The sequence below is a fragment of the Sylvia atricapilla genome, chromosome 19, assembly GCF_009819655.1.
Source record: "Sylvia atricapilla isolate bSylAtr1 chromosome 19, bSylAtr1.pri, whole genome shotgun sequence".
In the NCBI taxonomy this organism is placed as follows: domain Eukaryota; kingdom Metazoa; phylum Chordata; class Aves; order Passeriformes; family Sylviidae; genus Sylvia; species Sylvia atricapilla.
In genome coordinates, this window is record NC_089158.1 from 336,373 (window position 1) to 350,009 (window position 13,637).

General features: G+C 49.2%; 1 protein-coding gene across 1 annotated transcript in view; it reads left to right on the forward strand.

Moving 5' to 3' along the window:
* The window catches only part of MEGF9 (multiple EGF like domains 9), a 47,500-nt gene that overhangs the window by 19,909 nt on the left and 13,954 nt on the right, over positions 1-13,637 (forward strand). Inside the window, exon 3 of the mRNA XM_066333062.1 lies at positions 1,557-1,749. Within this exon, the coding sequence (XP_066189159.1) occupies positions 1,557-1,749 (193 nt within the window). The remainder of the gene's footprint in view (positions 1-1,556; positions 1,750-13,637) is intronic.

Below are 13,637 nucleotides of genomic sequence, written 5' to 3' on the forward strand. Positions count from 1 at the left end.
GGTTCTGCTTGGATAATTGAGTTTGGGAATTGAGTTATGTGAAGTGGCTGCTGAAGTGGACAACTGCAGATCTTGAGGTGTTTGTCCTATTTGATAGTCTGGATTGAAGAAAATTTAGGTGCAATTTCACAGGTGTATAGGGACAACATGGCTTCTGTGGGGATCCTGTGGTGGTGTAATAAAGCTAAATAACTCACATTTCTTTGTGTGTTAGAAGAACATGAATGATGAGGAAAAGAGCTTTAAGTCAAGTTTTCTTGGAATGAGGACCTGGCCTCTCCCCTCTCCCTGAAGTGCCCTGAGTACTGACTCTTCTCAGGCAATAAACAAACACCAACAGTTGTGTTAAGCCCCTGATGCTTTCTGCACTATTTCTGCAAATAATCCTTGTTTATAATTCAGTCTTGGCAGAAAAAGACTTTAAATTATTAAGGCACTAAATATTTTGCAATGAAAGAACAGAGATAAAGCTCTTGGCAGAAACAAATTGCCAGGGAGAAGTTGTTCTCTCCAGTGTGTATGGGGCTTTAAAGTATTATGAGAAATAATGTGCTGGGAATTCATCACTTGATCAAAAGACTTGCTTCGCTCTTAAAAAAGCAGCTGTTCAGTGCATTCTTTCCAGCACCCCTGGAAATACAGTGTCCCCAAACACCATGTTTGGGGTCTCCAGAGCCATCCCTTCTCACCACAGGACCGAGGGTGGTCTGTTTTAGGTAGTGATCTCTGTCCTGCCTCCAGCTCTACCACAGCTTTTTCAAAGTAATTTTCATGCACTTGGTGCTCCCCTGAGGGCAGATTTTTAGGGGATTCTGTATCCCTTCTTCAGGAGTGGGAGATGCTGCTGCCAGTTTGTCATATCAGTGTATGTTCTGTGGTAAATCAGGGTTCCAATGATGTGGAATGGAGGCTTTTAGAATTAATGATTTTGTAACCTGTTGCTGATTTTCTGCTGATATTACACAGTTACTGCTTGTCAGCTCCTGGAGTCAGACAACCATGAGGGTGGATAGGTGTGTGTATATACATAAAGACATTGCATATCTTGGGGCTCTTCTTTGGAGAGATTTCAAGCATGAACTATGGTGTTTCAAATCCCAGGGTGCTCCCAGTGTGTTTTTTTTTTTCCCATCATCTCAGCATTTTAAAGCAAAAATCATCCATAAAGTGATGATTGGGGTATGCAGAGGGAGTGATGAGGCCCTGGCACAGAGTGCCCAGAGAAGCTGTGGCTGCCCCTGGATCCCTGGAGGTGTCCAAGGCCAGGCTGGACGAGGCTTGGAGCAACCTGGAAGTGTCAAGCTATTCATGGGTATAAGGTCTTAAAAAGCCCTTGAAGTCCTCAGCTCAGCACTTCAGCAAAACAACAAGACATCACAAAATGACAAAGGACAGTGTTTCCAATGTCCACTCCGAGTGGAGGGGTGCACTCCAACCTGGAAACTGTTCCAGCCCACAGCAGGGAGGTTGGGATGAGATGGGCTTTAAGTCCTCATCCAAGCCAAACCATTCTGCAGTTCTGTGATTCCATGGCCCTGTTTCTTTTTCCCTTGCAGGCGACCTGTGCAACTGCAACTCAGTGGGCAGTGCCGGCTGCGACCGCATCACAGGGCAGTGCCACTGCCTGGCCGGCTACACGGGGCTGGGCTGCCACAACTGCGCCCACGGCTTCTTCCCTGAGCAGGGTGGCCAGCAGTGCCAGCCCTGCAGCTGCAGCCCTGCAGGAGCCACAAGTGACCAGTGTGACCAGTGAGTAATGCTGCGTGTCATGCACATCGGGTTTGGTGTGTTTTGGGTTTGGGGCAAAAGGAGTTTTGTCTTCCTTGTTGGTGTTTAAAAGGAAAAAATATAAGCAGAAGGGAAACTGTCTTGTAAAAATTAATGATTATTCTTTCTCTTTCAACAGGTGACTTATAAAAATATCCGTGGTTGTGGCAAAAGCCCTAGCAGCTCCCAAGGGAGTTGACTTGTGTTTGGGAGTCAAACACAAAGGTTCTGGAAGCAGAAGCTTTCCTAGTGCCTTGTGCGTCTGTTAGGCCCTATTGTGCTGGGCAGCCTTCACGGCTGGGGTGGAGCATGGGGGCTTTGGAGAGGTTTATTTTCCAAAGGGATAGATTTTTATGCCAGAGGCAGGCAAAGCTTTGTGCTCTGCCCTTGCTGAGCATTGAGGTGGAAGTGGCGGCCCGACAGCATAGTCAGCTCTTGCCTTGCCTGGTGTTTACAGTCACCAGAGCTGATGCTTGGAGCTCTTGTATAATGAATGTGTTCCTCTTCATTTCACCTCACTCACCCTTGCATCTTGCCTTGTAAAAGCTGGCATGCAATTATTTCCCAAGCAGTGATCCGTCAGCCATTAGAGATCTGTGCCTGAGCTGAGAGGATCTCTATTCCTGCAAGATTAGACTGAGCAGCAGCCTGACCCACTGGGTCTCCAGCTTGTGCTCATGAGGACAGCAAGTTTCAAAGCCTCTCCTTGGAGGAGACTTCAACAACCACTCTGCAGCAACTTCCAGCTTTCCCAGGCTCCTGCTGCCTTATTGTCTTCTAGGGTTGGATCTGTGCTCAGCGTGTGTTGAGCACCTGCAGTTCCCTGCCAGGGCAGCGGCTGAGTCAGAGTCAAAATGCTCTGCAGGGACATGCTGCCTATAATTATTTTATATGCTATCTTTTCCCAAATGCCCAAATCCTCTGTTGATGTCCTTCCTTTTTGTTTCAATGCTACATTTTTCTGCTTGCATAAGCTGTGATAACTCAGAACTCAAAAGTAACACTCTGATTGAGGAGAGTGACCTTCTTACTGAAAGAGGTGATTCTTGGGGGTGGAAAGTATGAAGTTTTTCCACTTTTTTTTTTTTTTTTTGTGTGTGTGTATTTGGCTGTTTTAGGTACGGGAAGAAGTGCCTGGAAGCATCAGGGTTTGCCCTGATGAAATTGAAAATGTGATTTTGGTCAGATCTACTGGAAAGGCAAATTGGGCAGAAAGGCTGATGAGATAGACTTACCTTTGGGAACTGGGAGAGGAGGGAAAGTGCTACTGGAGCAACTGGGTTAACTGGAAGGGAGCATTCTTGCCCCAGCTCTGAGTTACTGGGCAATGAGTGAAGCATGGACATGTGTGGTGTCTCCCCATGTCTCACTGCATGGGGCGAGCCAAGAAATGCCCTTGGGAGCTTCAGGTGAGATGCTCTGAGTCGTGAAGGAGAATGAGGTGGGGTTGGAGCCATCTGCATGGAGTCAGAAACAGCAGGGACTTCCCCAGCCTCTCCTCAGCACCATTTCACAGCCTTGAGGGCCGTGGGAGAGGCTCATTCTCAGCCGTTTAGAAGAGACAGCACAGGGCAAGATGTGGAGGGAGATATGGGGAGGGGGGGATGTTGCTAACAGAGATCACTCTGTTTCCCTTCCTGGCTCAGTGGGGTTTGCTGCAGACAGAGATGACCTCTGGGTGTTCAAAAAGAGGAAAATTAGGTCAGTTGTCTGTGTTATAGGGCTGGGGGCATCAGAAGGGCTGCAAGATGAGCAGCCTGGTATGTAGTGATGTGTGTGGGAAAATGGAGTGGGACACAAAGCCCAGCAGGGCAGGTGCTCCCCTTGTTCCTGTAGTGCTAAAGTGGGCACCAGGGCTGGCCACAGCTCCTGCAGCTGGCATGAGTGAGGGCAGACACCAGGGGTGTGGTGCAGCCCTGCAGTGGGGTCTATCCTGATGGCTGGGATTGCAGGGAAGTGCAGGTGTGAATCCAGGGATGGGGTTTTTGGCTCTCACGCTGGGAGCCCTGGGTGGCTGCTGAGGAGTCCCTGGAGGAGCAGTTTGTGTCCCTCAGGCAATCTGTGCTTGGGATGAGACACGCAGGCATTGCCAAACACCAGCAACCAGCTACTGTTTTGTTGACATGGAAAATCCTGTAAGTTGTACTATTTTTTAATTTATTTAATAAAGTACCAGCTTGGCTCAACTTGCACAAGTGAATTCCTGTGTGAGGCTTCAGAGGAAAGCCATGACTGTTCCCCTGGGTGAAACAGCAGCAGAGACTTTGGATTCTGACCCTTTTTAAGGGCTGCTGATTGGAGAGGCAGAGTGCCCCAAGGTCGAGCCCTCAGGGCACACAAAGATGCCTCTTAGGTTTCAGTCAGCTTGGCCACGCTTTTGTAAAAGGGCCTTTTAAAGCACCACCATATGATGATTATTAGTATTATTTCTCAGCACGCTCTTGGGCTGGCCAGATGGCAACCCAAGTCCCTTGTTTGTTAACTAGACCTCAAATGCAGACCATCAAACAAAAATTAAAAAAAAATCCCTTTCCTGAGGCACAGAGTTGATTTTGGGAGTGAACATTGACCTGACATGCTGTCGCTATGAATGGGCTCCATGGCTGCTAATCAAAGGTCTGTTTTGGTGGTGGTTTAAATTTGATTATCTGGGAAGATCCACACAGATCCCTCTGTAGTATGGCAGAGGATTTCTGTGCTCTGGTGCGGGTGGTTTTTTTATTAGATGAAAAGCTGTGTGTGGCTCAGGCTGGAGCTTGCTGTGGGGCTGGATGGAGTCTTGGGCTGCTCAGGGAGGGCTGACACATCTTGGAAAAGGGGAGTGAATTGTCCCTGCTGTGGTTAACGCCTAGAAACCTCAGAAAAAACCACATTTCTTTGGGTTGGATGCTATGCAGATGCTTGCTAAAGATAGCTGTGGCCTAGAAGTGTTCACAGTCCATAGAGGAAGGGTGGAGAAAGAAGCTGAAGTTTCAAGGGCCATGGTCAAGGTCAGAGTGGTGGAGAATGAGGATGGCAATTCATGTGGGTGCAGGGGCTGAGCTGGAAGGGCTGTGTTGTTGCTGCACAGCTCTGGAGACAGTGACAAGTGGGGATGGTGCCTGGTGATGTAGCCCCAGCCAAGAGCTGCCTTCACCAGCTGCATCTCTCACCGTCTTTTTGGCCCCTGGAATTGAAGGCTGTGCTGTGTATCCTCTGAGGAAAGCAGAAGCTCCCAGCCTGCTGGAGGAGTGAAGGGGATCAGTGCTGCTGGAGGAGTGAAGGGGATCAGTGCTGCTGGAGGAGGCTGCCATGCCTGGGCTGGCCAGCACACATCTCCCAGCCTTGCAGCCCGGTACAATTATTTTTCCTTTTTTCCTTCATGTGAGCAGAGTCCTGTGCCTGAACTCTGATCTCCTGCTCTCTGAGGGCAGGCAGAGAGCCAAGGCAGGGGCAGCAGGAATGGGCTGGGGTTGGTGGTGTCCAGTCTCAGTAGCCATGGCAGCAGTGGGAGCACTGGGGTTCTTCATGGTGTTTCTGGCCCTATGCAGCTTTGCCCAAATTGCCAGCTGTGTCCCCGGCTGAGTCATGGCAGTGTGAGCTGGCATGAGCAGGGCAAGGGGAAGGAGGTTTGGTCTAAGGAAGCCTTTGGTTCTGCAGCCCGTATGCCCTGGCGTGAGGAGCTGTGCGGGCACAGCTCTTCAAACATGCACTGAGATAATTCTCCATGCAAACCTGTCCTCTGGCTGAGGGCTTTGAAGGACCAGGGCTGCAGGCAGCACGAGGCCAGCCTGGATGAGGCAGCATCCCCCTCCTGGGGAGGAGGAGATGGCAGATGACTCTGCAGTTTTTGGTTTGTTTCTTTTTCACCTTGCTGCCAGCACTGCCTATCCCTACGTGGGACTGCAGACGCTGGCCCAGGGTGGCCCAGTGTGACCCAGCTCATCTGCAGGAGGGCTGACCTGGATTTACCTCCTCTGAGGTGTTTATCCCAACTTTTCCTAGCCCAGCACTTGGGAAAAGTCTATGGCTTTTCCTTTCCTGAAGCCGTGGGGGCAGTGTGTTTAGCCCACAAGCAGCTGTCCCTGTGTGGGTGCTCCCGTGGGTTTGGGCTGTGAATGGGAGGAGTGGAGCTGTGAAGCAGAGATGCTGCTGCCTGGCAGAAGGGTTCAGCTCTCAATTCCCTGTTTCCTTGGAAGGTTTTGTTTTCTAAACTTGTCCTGGTTCTAGGGAAGAAAAGTGATGCACCAGTACCTGTGCCAGGGAACAAGAGGAGAAGCTGTGGCTGCTGTGGGTTTTAAGGAACACAGAATCACAGAATGTGCTGAGCTGGAAAGGACCACAAGGATCATCGAGTCCAACTCCTGACCCTGCACTGACACCCCAATAATTTCACGCTGTGCCTGAGAGCATTGTCCAAACATTCCTGGAGCTCTGGCAGCCTTGGGGCTGTGACCATTCCCTGGGGAGCCTGGGCAGTGCCCAGCACCCTCTGGGGGAGGGACCTTTTCCTGGTATCCAGCCTAAGCCTCCCCTGACACAGGGTTTACCTAAACCCAGGTTAACCATCTTAACTCGGTTAGGTTTTCCCAGTTCCCTTACAAAGCTCTAAACTAATCATATACATATGCTGCCATTGTACCTAGTGCAAACAGATGCCTGTTAAACTGGGCTCTGTGAATCAATTTAAGTTGCTCTCCACAAGTAGGACAGTGGGAATCAGAACCTCCAGCAGACAGCTTGGAGGTGATGTCTGGTCTCCTTTGGTTGCTTCAGACTGAAACCCCACGCCCAAGGGTGCAGTGCTCTGCTTCTTTGCTGATCCAGCAGCCTTTCCTTATTGCTGGCTGCAGAGACAGCCTTGTGATCCTAATTCCTGCATGGCTTGTGCTGCAGCCTTGGCATAAGTCACGTGACAGAGAGCTCCTGTAGCTCATTTCCAGTGGAAAAATTAATGATAATGCACACATATGAATGGCCAAGTGTGAATTCAGAGCTGCTTTGCTGCCTCAAGGAGACCTCAGGCTTTGTGTTCATATTAAAAGGAATGAAGGCAGAGTGTCCCTGAGAGCATCTGTACATGGCTGGAGCAGGGAGGGCAGTGGCCATCCCTGTGTGCTGCCTTTGTGGGGAGATTCTGTGTGGAGAGGCTGATCCTGTGACCCCCCAGCTCGTGGGGATTTGCAAGAGCCTGGCTGCTGAGGGTAAGGTCAGCAGCCCTGGACAAAGAGCTTTGTTGAGGCCTTTGAATAAAGGCTGGGGGTTCTGAGGGAGCTTGGGGAAGCTGGGCAGGGAGAGCCACACACTGGGATTGTGGAGCTGGTGGGATGTGGGAAGATGCAAAGAGACTGTGGGGGTCAGCCTGATGTGGCACAGACTCGACACACTTTGAACCTCATGTGAGGCAGCATTTGGTGGGGTTTTTTTAGTGGTCAGGAAATGCAGGTCCATTGAAATTCAGGAGTTTTGTGGAGCTTCACCGGCCTGCAGAGCTGCTGACCATCCCAGACCCTGGAGGATGTTTGGGAGAAGTGATGGAGTTGTTTTGCATAGATAAAATCTTCATTTTCTGTTTGAAGAGTGTCATCACACTTCTGAAATGTCTCCCTTTTGCTTGGGATCTATCTTTCCATTCTGCTGTGTTTTAGCAGTCCAGTAAACCACATCAGGCGCTGCTCCCCTTTGGAGATGTGACCTTGGGGGCTGAAATTCTCAAGGAGTTGTGCTTTAAAAATACCCCAAAACCAGACAAACCCCCTTTTTAAAAAGACTGCTCTCCCTTTTATAGATCAGATGAGCACAACTGGTGGCTCATTATCTCCCAGTAATGCCTTGTCAGCATCACTCTGCAGAGAACAGATCTTTTTGTAGCGGAAATTATTTCATGTGGATGTCAGAAAAGCAGAAGAATACCCTGTTAAAGCCTATTTTTCTGAATGCTTTAATTATCTAAATCTCTCTCCTATTCCTGCCTCTCACATCCTTTACATCTGATTAGCTCGCCACCTCTCTCCCCCCACAAGAATGTAAAGGTACCTGAAACCATTTTTATTCAGTTGCAGACAGGAATGGGAAATGAATGAGTGACTGGACACAGCAGCAGGGAAAGGTGGGTTGTTATCATCTCCCCTATGGTAATTGTGGCTTCTCAGAAATCCTGTTATTTTGTGGATTTCCAGCAGGCTTTGCTGTTCCTGTGTTGTCTGTTGCAAACTTTGCTGCTCTGGCAAACACTTCCTGCCCTCAAAAAGAAATCTGGGCTCAACTGTTTAAGCTTTTGTGGCTAAATTCCGGTTGCGGGGTGGTGCCCAGCATTTACTTCAGGCGCTGCTTGTACCCTGAGTCTTCTGCTGTCTGAGCAGAGGCACCAGCAGAGGTTTGGGGCATGGAGGGACCACTTTGGGCAAAACAGATGTGTTCACTGGGGACCAGCCCCACCTCCCTGGCATCCCCATTGACGTGTCCTTCTCTGCATTGAGGTTCCGTGGCCCATCTCTGCACGTGATCCCCGAAGGGATCTGGGTTTACTCTGGGAAACCAGGACCAACCAGCTGAGGTTGAGATTTTGCCCTGTGTGAGGCTTTTGCTCATGGAACTGTGCAGGACCCCATCCACCCTCTCTCCAGGGTCAATGTGGACTTCCCATTGCTTTCCTCTCCTGCCTTCAACGGCACCTGGAGAGAACAGCCCAGGCTGGAGATTCCTGCCTTTGCACAGGCCTGGCTGGAGATTCCCAGCTTTCCCTGGTGGGGGAGCTGGGGCTGTGGAGGTGGCAGTGGCCAGACAAGGTGGCCCTTTGACATTTACAGAGTGGCCTTTCAGAGCTGTGAAGTGTCCCTGCTCCATCGAGGGCTGCCCTACAAAACAGCTGCCATGCCCCAGCATGGAGCAAGGAATGTGGTGCACAATGGCCCAGTGTTGGCCCACATAAAGCTCTGCTTCTTGTGCCCTCCACAGAGGGGCTCAGAGAGGGAGGGCTTGGCCCTGGCCCCACTGACTCTCCCACAGAGCCACCTCAGCCTCCAGCAGCTTTGGGTTGTGCTGAGGGAGTGGGGAGGAGAAGCCCAGTGTGGGGCTTTTTCCTGTTGTCCCCTTCCCCACGTGCTGATATTGCAGTAACTGACTGACAGAGAAGTCAGCGCGTGGGTTGTAAGGGTTCTTGTATCCTCAGGATGAGAGAATGTGGCCTCAAGCTGCACCAGGGGTGGTTAGGTTAGACATCAGGAAGAATTTTTTCATGGATAGGGTTGTGAAGCATTGAAAGGGGCTGCCCAGGGAGGTGGTGGAGTCCGCATCCCTGAAGGTGTTCAACAAACTGGACATGGAACTCAGTGCTCTGCTGATGATTGGTCAAAGGTTGGACTCAATGATCTTGGAGGCCTTTTCCACCTAAATGATTCTGTGATTCTGAGTGTTAACAGCATTGATTCCCCACCAAAATGTCTTGGAGCATTTAATTTTCAAATATGAACTTTTCCATGTTGCCCAGGAAAGTGTAAGAGAGATTTAATCCCAAGCTGCTGTCAGACATCACAGAAAATTAGCACTGAAGGAGCCCGGCTTGCTGGAGAAATGCACCATTTTTGGAGACATCTCTTCTGAATCCTCCTGATCTTGTGCAGAATCCTTTTGTCTTATCCCATTAAAGTGTGACAAAGCCTTTTCACAGGGTTTGTTTTAAAGGTGCTCAGCACGATTTCCCTCATTCACACAGAATGCTGTCACTGCTGTTAGTTGTGTCTATTCCCGGGACACCCCCAGCCCTGCTGGGGTGACTGATGTGCATTGCTGTCTCTGGGGCTTCCCAAGAGGACAGGGCACAGGTGAAGGTGGAGATTCCACCTGGAGATACCCAGGGAAGGGCTGGTGTGGCCCTCACTTTGCTCTCTCTTAGGGCAATGTGTCCCTTTCTAGCTCTCTGGGGAGATGCTGAGCTGGGCAGGGTGTGGGTGTGTGCTCTGTGCTTCAAGGTGAAGACAATAAATGGATTTGGCAAAACTCTTTTAGGTTTTGCATGGTTCATCTGCAAGGCATAGCCTGGTGTAAGACCCGTGGAAGCTTCTTTCTTCTCTGACTCTGCCCCAAAATTTTACCGATCTCATATGTTTTGAAAATAAAGGTCCAGGAGCTTGGTGCTATGCTGTTTTGCCTGGATCTGACAGAGCCAGGGAGTCCCTGGGCTCTGACTGGGGCATCCAGGCTTTTCTGGTGTCTGGGAATATATTCAAAATTAATTTCTCCCTTTCTTCTCCTTGGTTAAAAAAAAAAAAAAAAAAAAAGATTAAAGCTTGCTGAGGGGTTTCTGTTAGACCATTAACTGTGCACATCTTGTCTCCCAACAGCCCCTAAGGCCATGGGCCTTCATTCTCCCATCCATCTTGTGCCTGTCACGACCCTGCTAAAATCAAGATGTTTGTGTGGAGGAGGAGTGGGGACCGCTTGCAGATGTGGCTGCACATTGTGGTCTGTCTCAGATCGCAAATACTTCAATGTTTTTTCCCCTTGTGATGAGGCGTTGAGGTCCTGTGCAGTCTATACTGCTCCCAAGCCCATCCCCTCACCGTGTCCTTCCCCAGCCACTAGACCTGGCAGAAAATCACCTGCAGGATGCTCTGTGGCTTCAGGGGCTGTTCCCTGTTCTCTGTGCCCTGCTCTTGAGACACTTCCAAGTGGGCTCAAAACTGCAGTCCTCCTCTTTACCAGTATCCGAGGGAGGGCTGGGGTGTCTCTGGTGTGTCCCCTTGACTTCTGGACCTGTGAAGCTGCAGTCCTGTGTAAAAACCCACCTCAGGGAACATTTGGTTGCCACCAGTGGCACAAATCCCTTGGCAAGTGCCAGGATCCTGTGGCTCTTTCCCCTTGAGAGGAGTGGGGGGGAGCTCTGGGGTCTGGGAGTGAAATCAGGTTGGCTTGTGCAGACATATTTTGAGGTGTAGGCTGTCCCCTGTCCCAATATTTTGCTTCTGTTTACACTGCCCTGCCCCATGTCTGTGGGAATGCTGCTGCCTAGGGTGGCTGTGTCCTACCTAGTCCAGCCCCCTCCTGAGGCCGAGCCCAGAGCCTGAGGGATGAGGGAGGTGAGGTGAGCTCCTGCGTTGGAGGGTCCTAAACTTGGCCTTGGCCTGGAGGGTCAGATCATTACATGCTGGATCCAAGCTTTGGACATAGCTGTGCCCTCACCAGCAATCACTGCCTTCTCCATTTGCCAGTGCCTCGTGTGCTGGTGATGGTTTTAATCAATAGGAAACATCTGTAAAATTGATGGAAGATGTGATGGTGATACACACCACCTACATGGTCTCCAGAGTGAGTATATTCATAAAAAACTGGGAGAAACCAATGCTGGCAGGAGACTTTGGTTACTGGAAATCTGGTTTTATCCCAACAAGTATTTGTATCAATTCTTTGTGAGACCTGAACATTGGCTGGCTTCAGAAGGGTTAATCATCATCTGATGCGGAATTGAGTAATTGATGTTGCTGCATCAAAAGATTTCCCTCTTCCTATCCCCCTCATTCCCCACACTTCCCCCCCAAAACAAAATTCTTGGCTGATACTCAAAATCCAGTTCAGTTCTCACTGTGCAAGTATTAAACTGTGGGTCTTTCCTTTCAGATTTCTGGATTTTTATGGGCACAATTGGTCTGTTAACAGGATTTTTTTTTTTTTTTTGTGGTTTCAATGCATTTATATCACTGACCTTTGCTTTAAAAAGTGTCTGACAGACTTTGCTGGGCTGGAGCTATAAAAAGGAGTGTTGTAAGGGGGCTTTATTCTGTGGAAGCAATGACCACAGGCAAAGCTTTATATTTGCTGAATGATTTAATTCTTGCACATGCAGGACTTGGCTCTGTGCCATGTGCAACATGTTGAGAAAAGGTCTGCTCAAGAGGCATTCAAACTAAACTTTCCGAACAGTCTTTTTTTTTTTTTTTTTTTTTTTTTTTAAAGCTATCTTTCCTGTTATTTCTAAGCTAATGAGTAAAATCAAGGGACTGTGCCCCAAAATGCTGAACTGAGCTCTAGCAGCGTCATTGGGGAAATAAACCTCCTTGAAATAAATTAAATGGGAGTCTGGGTGGAAGCAGGGAGGAAGATGATGGTGTCATTGAGAAAAAGGTTGGATCAGGGACAGGAGGGAGTCAAACAGACCTCTCTGAACTCCAGGAGGAATCCAGGGAGGGTGAAGCTGATGCAGCTTAAATGCCTGGTCCTACAAAACCCTGCTCATATGGTGCATCCCCACAGATGTGTTTTCAGCCTAAACATCAGATTTTCCTCCCCATAGCCCAGGCTTTTCCATGCCTGTCCTTGCCTTCTTACAGGAATAGCAGTAGCAGTCAGGAGCAAATAATAAAAAAAGCTGCTTTTTGTTTGCACTTATTTTAAACACTGTGACAACGTTTGGATTAATGTTGGGTCTTGTGAAAAGCTCTTTAAAAGTCAAACATACTGAGCTGCTTACCAGCATGCCTTTGAGTTTTGCATCTGCCTGCTGCACTTCCAGATAATGGCCTGGAGAGCAAGGAAACATCATATTTCTTTCTTCTTTTCATAATCAAGCCATTAAATATGCTTGAGATTTCAGATTCTGCAACTATTTAACTGTGTAGCCCCTTGGGCTGAGGTCCATACTTTGGTGAGTAGCTCCTCTTCCTTTGGCAAGCAAACAAACAAACAACAGGAATACTGAATTATGCTAATTTCTAATAGAAGCAACATCTTACCCCAAACATTGCAATCTACTGCCTTTTAGTTAAAAACAACACATCTGTGCATCAAACATCTATTAGTTTTAATCAGCAGATTTTTCTGGAGGCTTTTAGGAGCAAATTGTGCCTTGCTCACTCTTTCCAGGAGGAGAGGGGGAACAATGGATGAGCTTTGTGGAGGCACAGTGAGCCCTGAAATGCTGACTTTAAAAGGTGTTTCAAAGGTGTTTCAAAGGTGTTTGAAGAGGGTGGAGGTTGTACAGGGAAGAGCTCAGAGGGTGCTGCAGCATGTAAGGCCTGTCTGTGAGTGATATCGCCTCCCCTGCAGATAAATCCATCACCGGGAGGGAGCCAAATGCCCTTTATTTGAGTTCACAGAATCACCAGGTTGGAAGAGACCTTCAAGATCATTGAGCCCAACCCACCCCTAACACCTCAACCATGGTACTGAGTACCACATCCAGTCTCATTTTAAACACATCCAGGGACAGTGACTCCACCAGCTCCCTGAGCAGACCATTCCAGTATTTTATCACTCTTTCTGTAAAAAAAACTTTTTCCTAATATATTTCCCTTGGTGCAGCTTGAGACTGTGTCCTCTGCTTCTGTCAGTGCTGCCTGGAGAAAGAGACCAACCCTCGCCTGAGCACAGCCACCTTTCAAGAAGTTGCAGAAAGTGATGAGGTCACTCCTGAGTCTCCTTTTCTCCAGGCTAAACAACCCCAGCTCCCTCAGCTGTTCCTCACAGGGTTTGTGTTCCCAGCCCCTCACCAGCCTTATTGCCCTCCTCTGGTTGCTGTGCTGGTTGCCTGCAGGGCAGGGGCTCCTGCAGGTCCCCCTTGGGCTGCTGGCTGCTCCCTGACCCTTAGCTTGGCCATTCCTGATAGGATCAGCCACCTCCAGCAGTCACCAGGGCTGGATGAGGAGGAGCATTTCTCCATTCCTGTGATTCCTCTGAGGGTTGAGCTAAATGCTGCTGATGTATAAAGTCTGTTACGAAAGCAAAGCGTTGGAAGCCTCTGTGTGGAGAAAGTAGTGTAGAAGCCAAAGGAATGAGGGTAACCTTTGCTTTTTATGGCTCCTGATATTTGTTTGCTCATGGCAGCCACGAGCAATGCCCTCTGTTCAGTGCTCCACCCTCCTGCAGTCACACTGTGCCCAAGTAAACAGCTCCTGTCT